This window comes from Mixophyes fleayi, chromosome 3 (genome assembly GCF_038048845.1).
Source record: "Mixophyes fleayi isolate aMixFle1 chromosome 3, aMixFle1.hap1, whole genome shotgun sequence".
Classification (NCBI taxonomy): domain Eukaryota; kingdom Metazoa; phylum Chordata; class Amphibia; order Anura; family Limnodynastidae; genus Mixophyes; species Mixophyes fleayi.
In genome coordinates this window covers 107,646,690-107,664,888 of record NC_134404.1, presented here as the reverse complement: position 1 = coordinate 107,664,888, position 18,199 = coordinate 107,646,690, and the positions used below count along the sequence as shown (strand labels likewise).

The following is an 18,199-nucleotide window of genomic DNA, read 5'->3' as shown; positions in this document are numbered from 1 at the left end:
ATGTCCCAATGCTACCTGAAGCTCTGAGAAAAAACAGAGATTATCATATTCCCTTCTCACCTCCCTCAAATTTCCCTCACAGTCAACAAAATGTCCTCAGTATCTCAAGCCCACAGCCTTGGTGTCATCCGTGACTGTCCTCCGACTATTCCTCACATCAAGTCTTCCTCCCAGCCATATTGCCTCCCACTTCAGTTCTACTACTAGAATACACTCTTTCCTTACCCAAGAAACAAGAAAAACTCTTATCCATTCTCTTATTATCTCCTTCCTCGATTATGCAACCTTCTCCTTTCTGGCATCCACCTCAGCCATCTATCCCTGCTTCGATCTGTCTTAAATGCTGTGTACCTTTCCTTTCTCACATCTACCTCACCACTCTACAAATCACTAAACTGGTTCCCTATATTTTCCAGAAACCAGTTTGCATTTTAAGCTAAGCAAACAGACTTAAGAACAACTCTTTCACAAATATATGTTAGCATATATAGTAGGTTCAGGCGCTCATGAGACCCAAATGTGTTTGAGTTAACCGGTTTGAAGTAGTTTTTCCTGTTCACAACAGACTCATAGTCAGTAAGCCTATTGAAGGACAGTGACATGCACCTCTATCAGGCTCTTAGAAGTCCAAAATGAATTTGACCTGAAGTTTGCTCAGTCTATATAATTTACCCCATCTTCTATTGAGACAAAAAAGAGGATTTATGTACTTACGTTAAATCCGTTTCTCTGATTCCGTCTGGGGGACACTGCTTACCATGGGTTGTGGAGGGGAGCTTGGGAGTTGGCACCTAACTAGTTAATTTAGTACTGCTGGCAAACCCCTCCCCTCTACAAACCCCCTGCCTCTTCCTGTCCAGTTAGTTTTAACAAGCCCAAGATAAAAAAGGGCAGTCACACAAGAACACACAGAAGAAAAACAGAAGGGAGGGATCGCAGTGTCCCCCAGACGGAATCAGAGAAACGGATTTAACGTAAGTACATAAATCCTCTTTTCTCCTTCATCCGGTCTGGGGGACACTGCTTACCATGGGGACGTTCTAAAGCAGCCCCCTAAGGGTGGGACTACTCTGAAAGCCCTGCTCGTAAAGCACTACGAGCAAAATTTGCATCCGCAGAGGCAAATATATTAAACTGGTAAAATTTGGTAAAGGTGTGGACAGAGGACCAGGTGGCTGCCCTGCAAAGCTGGTCCGCAGAAGCTCCATTCCTTGCTGCCAACGAGGCCCCCACCGATCTGGTGGAATGGGCCGTAAGTCTCTCCGGCACAGCACGGTTAGCATTAATATAAGCTTGCCTGATGGTAGACGTAATCCATCTGGCGATGGATTGTTTTGAGGCTGGCCAGCTTCTCTTATTAGCGTCATAAAGAACAAACAGTGAGTCAGTCCGTCTAATCTGGGAAGTTCTTTTAACATAAATGCGGAGAGCTCTAACCACATCCAACTTTTTCATCGATTGCTGATCCGTATGAGAAGTGGATGAGAAAACCGGAACAATTATTTTCTGGTTTAGATGAAAAGCCGAAACTACCTTTGGCACAAAGGAAGGAAGGGTTCTTAACACCGCTCTGTCCTCGTGGAACACCAAATAAGGTTCCCGACAGGACAGGGCTCCTAATTCAGAAACTCTGCGAGCAGAGGCAATAGCCAGAAGAAAAAGGACCTTCCAGGTCAAACACTTAAAATCCGCCTTATTCAAAGGCTCGAAGGGGGGTCCCTTGAGCATGTCCAGAACCAGATTGAGATCCCATGGAGCTGTAGGAGGGTCATAAGGAGGCTGTATATGGAGAACTCCTTGGAAAAAAGTCCTAATGTCTGGTAAGTCAGCCAACTTCGTATGGAAAAATATCGAAAGGGCTGAAACCTGAACCTTTAAGGAGCCTAATCTAAGGCCTGCTTCTAAGCCATGCTGAAGGAAAGCTAACAAGCAAGGGAGGCGAAAGGAGGACGAGTGGTATGTCCTACTTTCACACCATCTAATATATGCCTTCCAAATCCGGTGATAGATGCGAGATGACACTGGTTTCCTAGCTCGCATCAACGTTTGAATTACACTGGAAGAAAACCCTCTAGCCCTCCAAAGGCTGGCTTCAACAGCCATGCCGTTAAATTGAGCTGATGTAAATTCTGGTGATGGAATGGACCTTGAAGAAGAAGGTCGTGACGATACGGAAGGTGGAATCCCGGACCTTCCGCCATAGATATTATTTCTGCGAACCACACACGCCGTGGCCAGAAGGGGGCTACCAGAATTACTGGTAGGGAACCCTGTCGAACTCGTCTGAGGACGCGAGGAAGCATGGGGATCGGAGGAAACAGATATCCCATCCTGAATTCCCATGACATCGTCAGGACGTCCACTGCCGCCGCTAGGGGATCTCTTACCCTTACGCAGAACCTATGGACCTTTTTGTTGTGTCTGGAAGCCATGAGGTCTATGTCTGGAAGACCCCACCTGTGAACCAGAGATTGGAAGACTTCCGGGTGAAGTGACCACTCCCCCGGCATCATCTGGTTTCGACTTAGATAGTCCACCTCCCAGTTTTCTATTCCTGGAATGAAAACTGCTGATATTGCCGGAACATATAGCTCTGCCCAAACCAATATTTGGGCTGCGATATCCATCGCCGCTGCGCTCCTGGTTCCTCCTTGTCTGTTGATATATGCCACGGCCGTGGCATTGTCGGACTGGATACGGACTGGGTGGCCCTGAAGAAGGGATTGTGCTCCCTGAAGGGCTAGAAGAATGGCCTTCAATTCCAATACATTTATTGGGAGAGCCGACTCCTGAACCGACCAACATCCCTGGAGCCGGAGGTGCAGGACCACCACCCCCCAGCTGGCGTCCGTCGTGGCTATGATCCACGACCAAGGTGCGAAGGATCTGCCCACATTCAAGTGATCCTGGCACATCCACCACTGAAGAGATGTTCTCGTCCTCTTGGATAGAGAAATCTTTTGAAGATCTAGGCGTAGGTGTGAACCTGACCACTTCGACAATAGGTCCCACTGGAAACATCGAGAATGAGCTCGACCGAAGGGAATGGTCTCGAAGGAGGCCACCATCTTTCCCAGTAGCCTCATGCACAAGAGCATTGAGGGTCTGGGAGAAGACAGAACCTGGGAGGTTACCTTCTGAATAGAGGTGATCTTCTCTACTGGGAGAAATATCCTTTGTTTGCTGGTGTCCATGATGAGTCCCAGGAACACCATGCGCTGACACGGAACCAACTGGGATTTCCTTAAATTTATCAGCCATCCGTGGCCCTCGAGAACCGCTTGGGTGAGGGATAGGTGATAGCTTAGGCAACTCTCTGAGGAAGCCTTGATTAGCAGGTCGTCCAAATAAGGAACGACCTGAACACCCTGCAGATGAAGACATGCTGCCATCACTGACATAATCTTTGTGAAGACCCTTGGCGCTGTTGATAGGCCAAAGGGGAGGGCCTGAAACTGATAGTGAACTGATCTCACCGAAAATCTGAGAAGGGACTGATGGTGGATCCAAATGGGAATATGGAGATACGCGTCCTTTATATCTATGGACGCTATGAACTGATCTTTCTCTAGGCCGTTTATCCCTGACCTTAGAGATTCCATCCGAAACTTGTCCACCCTTAAGTGAACATTGAGGCCCTTTAGATTTAAGATAGGGCGAAAGAAGCCGTCCGGCTTCGGGACTAGGAATAGGTTGGAATAAAACCCTGTTCCTATCTGGCAATCTGGAACCTTGGCGATGACCCTCTGAGCTAGAAGAGAAGCTACACAATCCTGTATAGCCTGTCTTTTTACTGGATTTCGGGAAAGAGGGGCCTGGAAGTAACGACGTGGAGCCGGGCCTGAAAGGTCTATTTTGTACCCCTCTGAAATAATTCCCAGAATCCAAGGATCTTGGGAAGACGCTGCCCACTGTTCGTAAAACAGAGACAGACGTCCCCCCACAGGCACCCCCTGCAATACAGGGTGGTCGTCAGGACGCAGGCTTCTCCTGAGATTTAGGGGCCTGGCGTTTGGATGCAAATGAGGACCTCCCTCTGGTAGAGGAGCCTCTGGAATTGGATTGCCTGCCTCTAAAGGACTGTCCCCTATGGGGAGAGGCCCCACGAAAGGGCTGACGAAAGGAGCTACCCCTCGGGGCGCGGCTCCTGCTAGCATAGACTGGCAAGGACGTGCTCTTGCCCCCCGTGGCCTGGGAAATAAGGGTATCTAATTCCGGGCCGAACAAACCTGCAGCCAAGAAGGGGATAATTTCAACGGACCTTTTCGATTCCGCATCACCCTCCCAGGATTTCAACCAAAGCATCCTTCTGGCTGAAATGGAGGCCGCCTGAATGGAAGAGGAGACTGCCGCTGAGTTCTGGGCTGCTTCATAAATATACCCCGAAGCCTCCTTTAGGTGTAAGGGTAGGGGAAGAAATCCGGAGTCCTGTAAGGCCTCAGCTAGCTGGTCTGCCCATGCCTCCATGGCTCTAGCCACCCAGGCCGAGGCAAATGTGGGTCTAAAGGCAGAACCCGCAGCCGCAAATATGGATTTGAGCTGTGATTCAACCTTGCGGTCATTGGCGTCCGGCAGGGACGCTGAACCCGGGGCTGGGAGTAAAGTATGTTTTGCTAAGCGAGCAATGGGAATGTACACCTTGGGAATACTTTTCCAGCGAGCCACTTCTTCTTCCTGTAAGGGATAAAGGGAAGAGAACCTCTTGGGGATAGAAAATCTTTTATTAGGATGTTTCCATGCCCCTTCAGCGATATCGCTAAGTTCCGCGGAGGGAGGAAAACGGCTGGCCTTCCTCTTGGCCTTTTTAAAGAGACTTCTGTCTCTGGGGGTTACATCTTCCGGTTCCGGGAGATCCAACGCCTGTCTTACCGCTAAAACCAAATCGTTTACAAATTGGCCCTTAGACACTTCTCCCTGCTCAGAGGAATGACCTTGGTCAGTGTCCGAATAAATTTCCCCTTCTTCTTCAGACTCCTCTTTAGAATCTGAGAGGGTCAATAGGGGATTAACATATCTAGGCCTCTTTCTTTTAGCAGGCGGGGTACTAGAGGGGTCAAGTAGCTGGTTAAGCTTATTCAGCCCTCTGATAAAAGCTGTAGACCATGCCGGTTCTGTAGCAACCAGGGCTGGGTCAGTCTGTAATGATGATGGTCCCAGCATACTCAAAGCACTAGAACCTGAGGAAGCCGGGGGGTCTGACTGTAAACTTGCATTACTAGCCACAGAAGTTGCCACAGTAGTCAGCAACTGGTTAGACTGAAGGACCATTTGAGCTAAAGAGCTAACCGACTGCGTAAGGGAGGTAACCCAGGCCGGTTCCACCGACGGTGGGACTGAAACCTGCGGTATCTGTGCAGTGGAAGCCTCTGCTTCGCATGTCGTGCAGAGCGCCAACGGGTCCCTCTGAGCACTAGGTAATTTAACATTACATTTTGAACATGTGAAATATTTTGGCATAGGCCCTTTTCCTTATCTGTCATATTTATAAAGGAAGGCACACCAAGCACACAGAGTAATAACAAATCTAGCTGAATATACAGATAGATAGTTAATATAGAGAGAGAGTAAATAAGCAATGAAAAACAGAGCAATACCAAGTAAACAACTGATATATTCTAAAAGTTGTACTTGAAATAGTAAACACCATAAATATCAATGGCTAGTAGGAGGCTATAATAGTAAACCTGCTAGCCCAGCATAACCACATCAGATATGTGTGCAAATAAAGGTGATACTTAGCCAAAGGCCACCCTGGGGAGCAGATCTGACAGCAGTCTGTGCTTTCTCCTCAGCTCTGTTCCTTTTCCCGGGCTTGTGCTGGCGCCAAAAGACCTGGGAAGGACCATCTCTCTCTCTGAAGGAAGGGGGGAACTCTATGTATTAGCTCCCCCTTCCTGTAGTTCTTTTTTTCCATGTCTTCTCCTTCTTCTTCAAAAGAACTATCATAATAGTGGCAGAGTGGTGGAGACCTCTAGGACAGAGGTCTCCGCAGCGGAAGGTATCCGACGCCCCCCCTCCTATGACTGAGGGGGGAATCTTTGGTTTAGCCCCTCTCCTCGGCGCTTCTGCCGAAATCCAAGATGGCCGCCGCCATCTTCATTACCCGATAACCAGCGCTCTATGCCTGTAATGGCAGCGCCGGTTATCGGGGAGGCTATGGGAGTGCAGCGGTCCATGAGACCGCTTGTCACTCCCTTCAATCAGGCACCTTGTCTTCAGCCCCTGTCAGTGAGAACCGCTGGCTTTCAGCTGACAGGGGAATGCCTGCGCTGCCAAGCTGTGAGTGTGTTCTCTATATTAGAACACACTCCAGTGCTGCCACCTAAAAAAGTAAAAAAGTAAAAGGAAAAAAATAAATTTTTAAACATTAAACTAAACAGTAAAAAATAAGGCTGCCCAACTCCAGGGCACCTAAAAAAAACTGGACAGGAAGAGGCAGGGGGTTTGTAGAGGGGAGGGGTTTGCCAGCAGTACTAAATTAACTAGTTAGGTGCCAACTCCCAAGCTCCCCTCCACAACCCATGGTAAGCAGTGTCCCCCAGACCGGATGAAGGAGAAAAAAGGTAAACAGTTGCAGGACTCCATCCAAACTGGTCCCATCAGGAATCTGAAGACTATGGGGCTGATTTATTAAGGAAAGTAAGGCAAAAAAGTAAGTTTTTCTCCTGGACAAAACCATGTTACAGTGCAAGGAGTGCAAATTAGTTTATTATTTTGCACATAAGTTAAATACTGGCTGTTTTTCATGTAGCACACAAAAATACTTGATAGCTTTATTTTTACATTGAAATTTAAAGTTGATCTAGAACATGCCTTACCCCAACTATAAATTTGTCCCCACATTTTAAATTTACCTCCCCTCCAATGCAACCTGGTTTTGTCAAGGTGCAAAGTTACTCATGTCAGGTGCGGTCTTCGCGCTCTCAACAGGTGCCGGAGGCGGACACCTCCTCTCCGCAATACACGTCCCATTGCCTAGCAACAGGACAACTTCCGGGCACGTGATTGCGGCTTGCGCGAGATGCCGCTTGTTGTAGCCTAGCTACAGGACGCTTCCTCGGCGATCAGCTGAGTCTGATCGCCAGGAATACTCCTCCCCCTCATTTCCTCTCCTCCTCTATATAAACTTCACCCTAATGGTGCCAGAGTATTGGTTCTTCCAGCTCCAGCATTGTTGTTCCTGTATTGCTCCTGTGTATTGACTCCTTGGCTAAGTTTGACTACTCTCCCGGATCACCCCTTGTTCTTCGCTGCCCGCACTGGTTTTGACCCTTGGACTGTTCCTGACTACGATTTGCTTTCTCTCCGTGGTCCTGCGCTCCTCTGGCTTCGACTCGGTCTGTTTGACTACTCTCCATTCACTGCGCTGGTAACTATCTTGGAGAACCGCGACCTGTGCATCACACGCAGCAAAGCCCAAACCTCCTTGCGGGGGTCCCTGGTGAACACCGGTGGTGCGTTAGACTCCGCGCCTCCCAGCTTAGTTGCGCTAATACCAGTCAGTGATATTCCTAGTGAAAGTCGTGACAACTCATTTTTTTGCCTTACTTTCCTTAATAAATCAGGCCCTACAACCCTTAGACGGCTCCATATTGATATTAAAACACATTCACACATCACACATATGACAAACAATATGTCCTATAAAGAAACAATATAAGTGGTGACAAGTCTAACAATTCTGTATCCCAAGGTCCACTATATTTGTTTTTATGCTTAGATTACATATTGTTTACACAAAAAGATAGAAACGCATAACTGATAAATTTTACAATATCAATGTTTTTATACTATGTTTGTATATTCTGAGCGCGGTAGTAAAAAGTCATCCGCTTTCCTCTTTTACCGCTCCTTTAATTAAATGATACAAACTTTGCATTGTGCAGGCATGTTTATGAATACTAATTACTGCTGGTATAAAATACTAATAGCAACCAATGAAATGTTTTCAGCCTCAGTATTAAGCCATTGTAGTGCTAATACTTTATTCTATTTATGTAAGACAGACCTGTGAGGCGGGCATAATGCAGGTTTGTACTAGATTACATCTCTCCAATGCAACCTTTGAACTCATCACAAAACATTTTATTTTAACTCTTCAATCCCAGGAAGGAAGCATTGCTTATATGTAACAGTGTTCTGCTTGACTCAATATACAGCTTTATTAGCATCACAAACTGGCAACAGCAGTATTGTCAAGAGATGACTATGGCTCTTATCTGTGAGTATAGATAAAGCTGGTGACTGTCTGAATATGAATGAGACTCTATCTCATTCATTTCAATAGAGACAGGCTTTGCAGTTACAGACATTTATTAAAATGCATTATCTGTCTTTATTTCTGTACAGTTTTATTTTTTGGAGCAGAGCTATAACATTGGAGCTCTGCTGTTTAACAGTGTGCATTAACTTTTGTTACATAATAAGAAGGGCACACAAATAATAACATAATAATAATATAAAATGCTATTGTGCAATATACAAAGGATGTGCGATAGAAATTGAAATAAAAGGACATGGATGGGTGTACTTACCCCACTGAACAGTGAAGCCATGTGCACTGATAGCACCTTTAACAACAGGTCGAGATGGGGGTCCCGGCCGGTCTGGGCTTGTTGTGCAGACCAATATTTCACTCGGACTGCTACTTCCTTCAATGTTTGAGGCAATTAGCTGTAAACCAGACAGCAAATAATTACAGATTAAACATAACTTCACTTGGGCTATAGCTCTAGACCACATGTATAATCTAGCCTCAACCAAAACGCAATATCATCATACAAGGTAGGACCTATTTCAGTGTTGGCTAACCTGTGACACTCCAGGTGTTGTGAAACTACAAATCCCAGCATGCTTTACCAATATATAGCAGCTTATTGCTGGAAGAGTATGCAGGGACTTGTAGTTTCATAACACCTGCCGTGTCACAGGTTAGCCAACACTGACCTATTCAGTGGCTTTTATCCAGAGTTGCCTCTAGAATCAGCACTCTAACATTAGGCCTTTTTCTGTCATATTCTATAACATGTCTCAAATGCTCATATAAATAGTAAAACATTCATAATTCAACTCTCTTATACTGAACCAAATCTTCTTTATTATCAGTTCCACCAGTGTTTAAAGATGCTGAAAATGTATGTGTGTGTTTCAAGCATAACTATTATCGTATTTATATAAAATAATGGCAAACAAATGTGATACTGGCTACAGTCAAATATCATTCAATACAAACTTGCTGAAGATCCCATAAATGATACAAAAACAAAATTCATATAAACCATATTTCTAACAAGCCCCAAAAATATAAAGAGTAGTGCCATCTGCTGGAATAATGTGACTTCTGACACTTCTATGGTGCTTACCCTAAATTTGTATTGTGTGCTTCTTTGGAGATTATTCACAGTACATGTTATTTCTTCTCCAGTGTATGTAGGTTGAAATACACTGTCCTAAAAGTGAAACATGACATGCAAAATAATAAGTTATGACAGGAAAATACAGAATACGCTATAGCTGTTCCTTATATTATGGCTATACAGGGGATAATGCATACTATGCTGCATATTGTAATGATATTAGAAATCACCACACAATTCAATTATCAAATAAAGCTGCAGCCCTCTCTAGTTTATGTAGGTCACATAATTTCAGGGTGAAGGCTCACTGAAGCTGTAGATTATACATTATACCTTAAAATACTGAAACTGTGTTGTCAAACTAAAAAAACACACAAATATGTGCATCTCGTTGGTTAATGTGCCAAACAATCTGATCCCAGATCTCACTAATTACACAGTAAAATTTACACTACTGGCATAATCTGGGAATCAACCTTTTCTGGCAGATTTTCACGGATCTGTTTGCATAATATGAGCACCCATTTTGGCTGGTATGAAATAATGTGTGAGTGCTGATGGTATAGCATACTTACCTACTTTCTTCAGCTCCCTTACGGGAGCCAGCCAGTGGAGGGGGGCGTGAAGGGGCGGGGTGGCCGAAATCGCGTCATTTCGGCCCGCCCCCTGTGACGTCATGACGCAAATTGCGTCATTTGACAGCGGGGGCGGGGCCAAACGCCGCGATTCACCGGGAATCGCGGCGTTTGGGATCTAATTCTGCCCACTTCACTAGGAAGTGGGGCACTTCCTAGTGAAGTGGGCAGAATTCGGGAGATTGCCACACTCGCCCGGGAGTCCGGGAGACTCTCACAAAATGCGGGAGTCTCCCGGACATTCCGGGAGAGTTGGCAAGTATGTGGTATAGTACAAGCATGCACCTCTGTATACAATCATATCCAAACCCACACCTGCTAGTATACAATCATACTTGCCTACTCTTACAGAATGTCTGGAAGGCTCCCAAATTTCGGGGAGTCTTCCCGGACTCCCAGAAGGGTAGGCAACCACCTGGACACTTGTAGAGGCGGGGCTTAACGCTGCAAATTTTTGGGTTTTTTATAATAGGGGGTTGTCACATGACCTGTCCCCCGGGGATCTCCCCTAGCAAAATGGACATATCATACACATTTTCCAAGCAAAACAATGTCCTTATGGAGCAACAGTCACTCGATATGTAGACTGTTAGCATAATATGGGCATTCACCTCTGCTGTGTGTATATATATATATATATATATATATATATATATATATATATATATATATATATACATATATATACACACACATACACTTATATATACACATACACATATATATACACACATACATACAGCAGATAGATACATACATACAGCAATATAAACATGTGAGCACTACTGGTATAATATAGACACCCACTGTTCTACAGTGATATGGGTGCTACTGAAATTTTATGGGTACATTAGTATATAATACTATATATACACTAGTATATAATCATGTAAGTTCTGCTAATATATCTAATTTATAGCTAGAAACAAGTGTAAAGGGGCACAAATGCTGTTATACAAAAATAAAAAAGATGGTTAATGTTTTTTTATAACCTGCAGTATTTGAATGATAATAGGCCAATTGCATAGGGTCCCACTTGGTACTAATCCAGCTATATCTTTAGAATGCTAACCCTTTAATACAAAACTACCCTTTAAAACAAAAAGGAGCTTGGTGAATTTGTCTCTGAGTTATAAACTGGTAAATGATTGACTCTTTCAGCTGCTTTATTATACAGAAGCCATTCTCAGTCATGACTTGTGCATTAGGTCAGTATTTCCAGTAGATTGAGAGTTGCCTTACTGCTCAAGTGGAGGAAAAACAGATTCACACCAAATACAGATAATAAAACTGTTAAACGTGCAACTAACTCGCCTATATATATATATATATACAAGTTAACCCGTGCATGATACTCATGCATTCTAGTCAAATCAAGCTACTTAAGGTGTTAAAAAGGTTCTTGTCATGCATTTGGGCCATAGCCCAGGCCTCAACCACCAACCACTCCCCACTGTCACCCCCGGCAACCACCAACCACTCCCAACTGTCACTTCTCCTTCAAGAAATATATATATATATTTTTTAAATCTTTATAAACACTTTTAACAATTAACAAATTAAATTAACAAATTAAAAACATCTTAGTATACCAAATTTCAGCCCTTTCTGAATTTTTTTTTTCCACACATACTAAGAATTTAGTAGGTCAGTGTATAACTCCGCCCAGCAGGTGGCGCTGCAGCTTGGTTTTATTTTTTCCTAACACACACAGACAGACAGACTAACACACACGCCACTAGACATTTATATAATATATATATATATATGAGAAAGACGTTATACTCTTAATATCACAGAGAATGACATGACCTAGAAGTAAAGCTGCCAACATCTGAACAGAGTTGGTCTCTCAGCCCAAATGCTGGATAACCAAATGTTGGAGAATTGGACCATTCAATTACAGGGTTAAACGTAATGAGGGAAATCCACATCCATGGGCAGTAGATCGACCCCTCATACACACCAATGGGGATCATTAGCAGGCAAAATCTTCTGTACCAAGAAATCAAATCTCATCTATCCTACAAGAATTTTGATCATTTAGAATGATAATTAGGTTGGTAACAGGTTGTAGTATTGGGCAATTTGGAACAAAAACGTATCCCTTTCCCAACCAAATGAGTAGCACTGCACACAGCCATGTGTGCTGAGGTACCAATGTCAGTAGGTATTTTAAAGTGTATGTAAGCACACAATGGGACAATTTATCCAGCTCAAATTCTGTATTATTTGTTTACTGAAAGGCTCCCATTTTATTGGCTGTTTTCATGGGTTTGAGCTTCTCTGTACTGCAAATGAGTGTGGTTTGGGGTAGGAGAGGAAGCCAAGTGCCTAGAAACTAATGTATCATAGAGGTGACTGGCCTGCGGTCTCCTAGATAACATGTGCTGTACAAATTGATGTAGCACAGGGAGATGCTATCCCTTGAGCCTTTCTGTAAATGTCAGCTATTGACAGCACTGACTGTAGACTGTACATTGTGTTCTTTATTGCCACTTGTATTAATGGGTAAGAAAATGCGCCAGTTTATTTATATAAATGTTTCTAAAGGTGACATGACATAACTTTACACGGATATGAGTCCACATATACAACTGCGTGACAATGATTCAAATTCCACCTTAGAACATAATACCAGGTTACAGTGATGCACAATAAGTAAAGCAATGGGGAGTATAAATGAAGACAACTTAGATCACCGCTATGACATACCAGCACAGCCACTGGCCAGGAAATGTGTAATCGTATCTTGCTTTTATACTGTGTTTTATTGTGACGTTAGGGTTCAGGGACTGAACAATGCCTTTTAATCCCATTCATCATATATGACAATTTATTATTTTCACAAAAGTTGAACTTATATTCTAAAATGGATAGTTTTCTAAAATAAAATAGGTTTGTATGGGCATAATAAAATAAAGATGGGGGTGTTTTATTTGTGTCCTTCTCTCTTATATTACTGAGCTTAATCATTCCAGGCAAAAGCGACACTTTCAACTGTCTACGGGCACTTATAGAACATATTAATTACTATAGCTGCATGTTATCTTGGAATAAAGGGAGTTGGGGGCATTTTTATTTTTCAATGACAGATTAAGCAGGGCACTGACATTTATTGCGACTACACGCAACACCTTGATAAATCATTAATTTCTTTCTCCACAAGGAACAAACAAAGCAATAAACGTACGGTATCCTCCTGAATCTCCAGCGTGTATGAAATCACCTCCTCTGGAAAACATCCCTCTGGCCTCGTCCAATGCAGAGTTATCCATGTAATTCCAGCTCGGATAAGTTTAGGCGCTAACGGCGTTTGAGGGATATTGCCTGATGTATAGTACACAACCTCTTGGCTGTACTCACTATGAATAGACAAGAGACACCTGAATGACTTAGTTGTTTAAAACGGCTTAGTGGTGTCCCGTAATTAAGTCACAGTTTATTTAATTATGTTGGTTTACCCAGCAGTGTAAGTAGGAGACGTCAAGTTCAAATGAAAGAATTCCCATCCCCAAAGTAACTAGTCGTATAAACACATCTCTTCTGACAACCATGTCAATATTTTCTTTCAGGTTCCGGAAAATAAACTTATACCATTCATGCCATTACAGTTCCTCTTGATGAGAAACGCCTCTAGTTTGGTACTAATAATAGTACACTATTTGTTTACTAACCTAAGAGATCTGGAAAATATTGCTATTACCCAAATATAAAAAAAAAAATCTATCCCACAAGCCATAAAACAGTCTGAACACCTTAATCATGGATATCTACAGTTCTTTAGTGATTCCTTTTGCTGCAATTAAATTCCACCACCACCTACACAATCACCTGGGGCCTGATTCATTAAGGATCTTAACTTAAGGAACTTCTTATTTCAGTCTCCTGGACAAAACCATGTTACAATGCAAGGGGTGCAAATTAGTATTCTGTTTTGCACATAAGTAAAATACTGACTGTTTTTTCATGTAGCACATAAATATCAACTTTAAATTTCAATGTACAAATAAGCTGTCAAGTATTTGTGTGCTACATGAACAAACAGTCAGTATTTAACTTATGTGCAAAACAGAATACTAATTTGCACCCTTTGCATTGTAACATGGTTTTGTCCAGGAGACTGAAATAAGAAGTTCCTTAAGTTAAGATCCTTAATGAATCAGGCCCCTGATGTTTTTCTGTTTTTACATACAAGTTGGTCACCGACACACCAGGCTACATGTTACATATGTGTGTGCAGTATCTGACTTATGCTCAACTAACATACAATAAATGGAATGTACAGTTGTTGGGAGGGACAGGTCACAAATATTGCAAAATTCCCTCACAGATTATATTATTTTGACAGCTGACATGTATTTCTGAAATCGATTTACTGTTTATACACTTAACATCGAAAAACCTTGCAGCTTTCTCACATTTTTCATATTTGAACATCCTAAACACATCACTCCAAATTAGTGATAATACTTACTAAGTGTACATCAATTAAACTTTCAAATACTTATATTTTTTTAGCAATGTGGCGGGACAGAAACAATTATTAATAATAATCCTTTATTCTAAAATGCAGTCAGCCATGCAATGAGTCAGACTTTATAATAAAAAAGGGAAATGAAATATATAGCAAATCATAGTATCATTGTCCCAGTACAACAAGCACGGTCACACCGCGTGTGGTGTGTACCATGTTTCCCAGGGGCATGCCTAGAGCTCTATCATCATCGTCTGCATGTATTTGCACCAGCCTCAGACAGATGCAATTGACAGGCGTTTCCAGTTAGGGTCTGCATCTGTTTGCAACTATGCGAACATGCCCTTGCTGTACTTGTCCTACTGCAGACCACCACTTCCTATCCCGCGTCTCCAGTCACAGGCAGGCACAAGTGTAGATCCAAGCAACTTTGCAAATGCACATGCAGCTTTTTTTGTAGGCACACACAATACAAATGTGCAGATTTTACCCTACGCAAATGAGCATATGTCCAACTCAGCATCAGGCCCAAAGTCTCTCTCACCAGTGAACCAGAATTGATAACATGCTTTAATTATTTATAAAATAAATTCTGGAAGGAGGTCTAAATGGTTCACTCAGTGCTAGACTTTCCATATGTTATGTACCTATCCCTTTTTTCCCAAACAGGGACCCAATATTCCAGGATCCAGCAGCAACTGAGCTTAAGACACGGGCAGTAACTGGTAGTAAAAGCCTCAAAAACAGGTAGGAGAGAGCAGTGCAGTCTGCCAACTGTCCTGATTCAGGTGGGGTAGTCTCAATCTTGTAAGACTGTGCCACTCTGTCAGGGCTTTGCCCCTACTGCAAGGAGAGTTGGCATGTATGTCCTGCTTTACATTGTACTGCTTGGTAAGGGCCAGCTGTATGCACTACTGTTAGATGTAAGCAGCTCACCCTTATAAAGCATTACAGTGTCTCAACTATGTTTCCAGTTGGGACAAAGTCCTGACTGAGTGGGACAGCCATACAAAAATTTGGACAGGCTCACCAGAATCAGGACAGTTGGCTGCCATTGTTTGTGTTTTTGAAGGGGTTAGGAAGGGTTGGAGAGCAGCCTAGCACTGTCTCAAATGATAGCCATGCTCTTTGCATGCACCCTGGTGTTGTGACATGGACCCCCCTAGAAATCCTCCATTTGCCAATTACATTTTCCTGGGGGGAAGTAGTTAAAGAGAGGCATCAAATAAATATTTATGCTTTGTAAATAATCATTATTATCATTTTTTATTTATAAAGGCACCACAACACTCTGCAGCGCCTGACTGTCGGTCCTAGTTCTGCTTCTTTGCAAAATTCTAATCATACAGAGAAACAGAACTAGGACATTGTTGAAGGAAAAGATGAGGCATTGAATATATGGTAGTGAGGATCTTGCTCATGAGAACATATGCTCTAAAGGTAGAGGGCAAACCTGAAACAGCAGGAGATTTTAGGATGGGATAGTAGCTGGTAATGCCCATAAGCAATAGCATTCGGTGGGGGTAGGATAGGATATGATGAAGACTGGTATTGAGAAAGTGCTTGAAAGATTAGTGGCTGGGAGAAGGTCTTGTCAGGTGATTTGAGGAATTCCGCAAGTGGAAGGGCACAATACTATTTAAAAAGGAAGAACAAAAAGAGCTAACAAGCAAAGAAAACTAAGTGACCATGTTATTCCAGTGGAATAAACAGGGTACTACCATTACTATATCATTAAACATTATCAGTAGAGTAAATTTGTAAAAATAGTTTTCATCCTACAGCCTGGTTGCAATGCTGCCCTTTAGGAAGTCAAGTTGTGGGTAAAAAGCTTTCAACAGCAACTGCAATCTTGCTGTCTGCAGGTAAGAATATGAGGATGGAAATAAATTAAACACTGCATATTTCTACTGAATTATACTACATATTTGCATAATTGCTCACAACACTTTTTAATGATTCTGCTTCTTTACCTTTAAGATGTCCAAGTTTTTACTATCCAGCTATGAAGGGTTATTTGCATGAAAAATTGGTTTATTATAATAATCATATACATCATTAAAACTATGTAATAAAACAAAACATGACATGAATATCGTAACACTTACCTTTTCCCAATATCATTGCGTGCAGCTACTCTAAATGTGTATCCCATTGCTGGGCACAGTTTTGAGAGCTTACAGTGCCTTTGGTTCCCTGTGTAACACTCTCTAAACACACTGTTTCGTTTTCCCTAAAACAAACAAAAAAAAAACCACATTATGTCATTTTTTAGGGTGTGTTTTTTTTTTACTAGTGTGTTAGCACATATTGTTTTCTGTTTTTCTCTCTAGATGTCTGTGTACAAGCTGTTTTGGAATTTATTTGTAATAAGTCAGGGCTTTTAAATTGGCCAGCTAACTGCCAAATGAAAAGTTCATGGAGAAGGGGCCTTGACAACTCTGCAGTGGTTTCAAATAAAAAAGTCTGTCTCAGACCATTAGTACCAGATCTGAGGACAAGGAGCAAGTAATATTTTTAAAACATTTACTTAATTCCATCTAAAACTAACTTACTCTGCAATAATTGCAATGATATCGGGCCAAGCTGGAATTGTTATTTGTACATATTTGCATAATAGAAACAACTACGTATAGTGCTAATCATGAGTGAAACATTGTAATTTTGCTCACAATGGAATTTTTTTTTTGGGGGGGGGGATAGCAAAATTTTCTGAATAGTTTTTTTTTGCATAGGAAAATTCATTCTGCATCTGTTAATGACATGTGCTCCCTAAGTGCAGAGCTAGTGAAATCCTGGTGAACAATATTTCCTGAGTGCAAATGTGCCTACCATGCAAAGGTAAGAAAACAGAGAGAGCTGTCTTATTGATTGCTCTCTTCTGACACAGGTTTATGTTCATGCTAGCTTGATTCACTGCTTGGCCTTGTGCTGTCTGTGTTTACATCCTGTGTCCTGTCTAATGAGCTCAACAGATAGAGAGGCTTTTGGGGCTATTTCTTCATATGTTTCACAGCATAGAAATCTGTTTAGCTTTTCATAGTGTGCAACTGTAAAGGATGAGAGTGGCCAAATAAACGTAAAACAAGGACCATGTATTCAATAGACTGCTACTTTTACATGTAATCTGAAGCTGCTAAACATCTGCATTGCCACAAAATGATGATGTTTAGAATACAGAGAAGATGAAAGAAAAACAGGTAGATGATCCTCTCAGTACACGTGGACCGCAAGCTTGGACCTGGTCGTTATATTTACCAGCCCAGGGCCGCTCATTCTTGTATATGAAACTGTGGCTTCATTGTCCCCCTCCTATAACAACTCTATACTAAATATAGCATACTTGCCAACTTTCTAAAGTTGGCTTCCGGGAGCTGCTGGGGGAGGTGGGCGTGATGGGGGAAGGGGCTCCAAAATTTGCGTCTTTTGCGGGGCCAAAAGAATTGCGGCGTTTTAGAGCTAATTCGGCCCACTTCACTAGGAAGTGGGCAGATCCGGAGATTGTCACACTCTCTCGGGAGTCCGTGAGACTCACTCGAAATGCGGGAGGTCTCCCGGACATTCGGGAGAGTGGCAAGTATGTAATATAGTAATATAAACTTGAGTAATATTTGTAGGCTACATATGTAAATTTTGAAACAGAAGTGGAGCGCCCATATATAAAATAATATTCCTGATAGCGACTTCATACACAGTCAGTCACATGCATATAATGTGTCTGGCTGCTTTCC

The 18,199-nt window shown here is 42.5% G+C and overlaps 1 protein-coding gene across 1 annotated transcript in view; it reads right to left on the bottom strand.

The window, feature by feature from the left end:
• The window catches only part of FNDC3B (fibronectin type III domain containing 3B), a 270,448-nt gene that overhangs the window by 72,127 nt on the left and 180,122 nt on the right, over window positions 1-18,199 (bottom strand). Inside the window, exons 12-15 of the mRNA XM_075202134.1 lie at window positions 16,577-16,701; window positions 13,185-13,356; window positions 9,363-9,449; window positions 8,535-8,673 (exon numbers count right to left, since the gene is read on the bottom strand). Coding sequence (XP_075058235.1) covers window positions 8,535-8,673; window positions 9,363-9,449; window positions 13,185-13,356; window positions 16,577-16,701 — 523 coding nt within the window. The remainder of the gene's footprint in view (window positions 1-8,534; window positions 8,674-9,362; window positions 9,450-13,184; window positions 13,357-16,576; window positions 16,702-18,199) is intronic.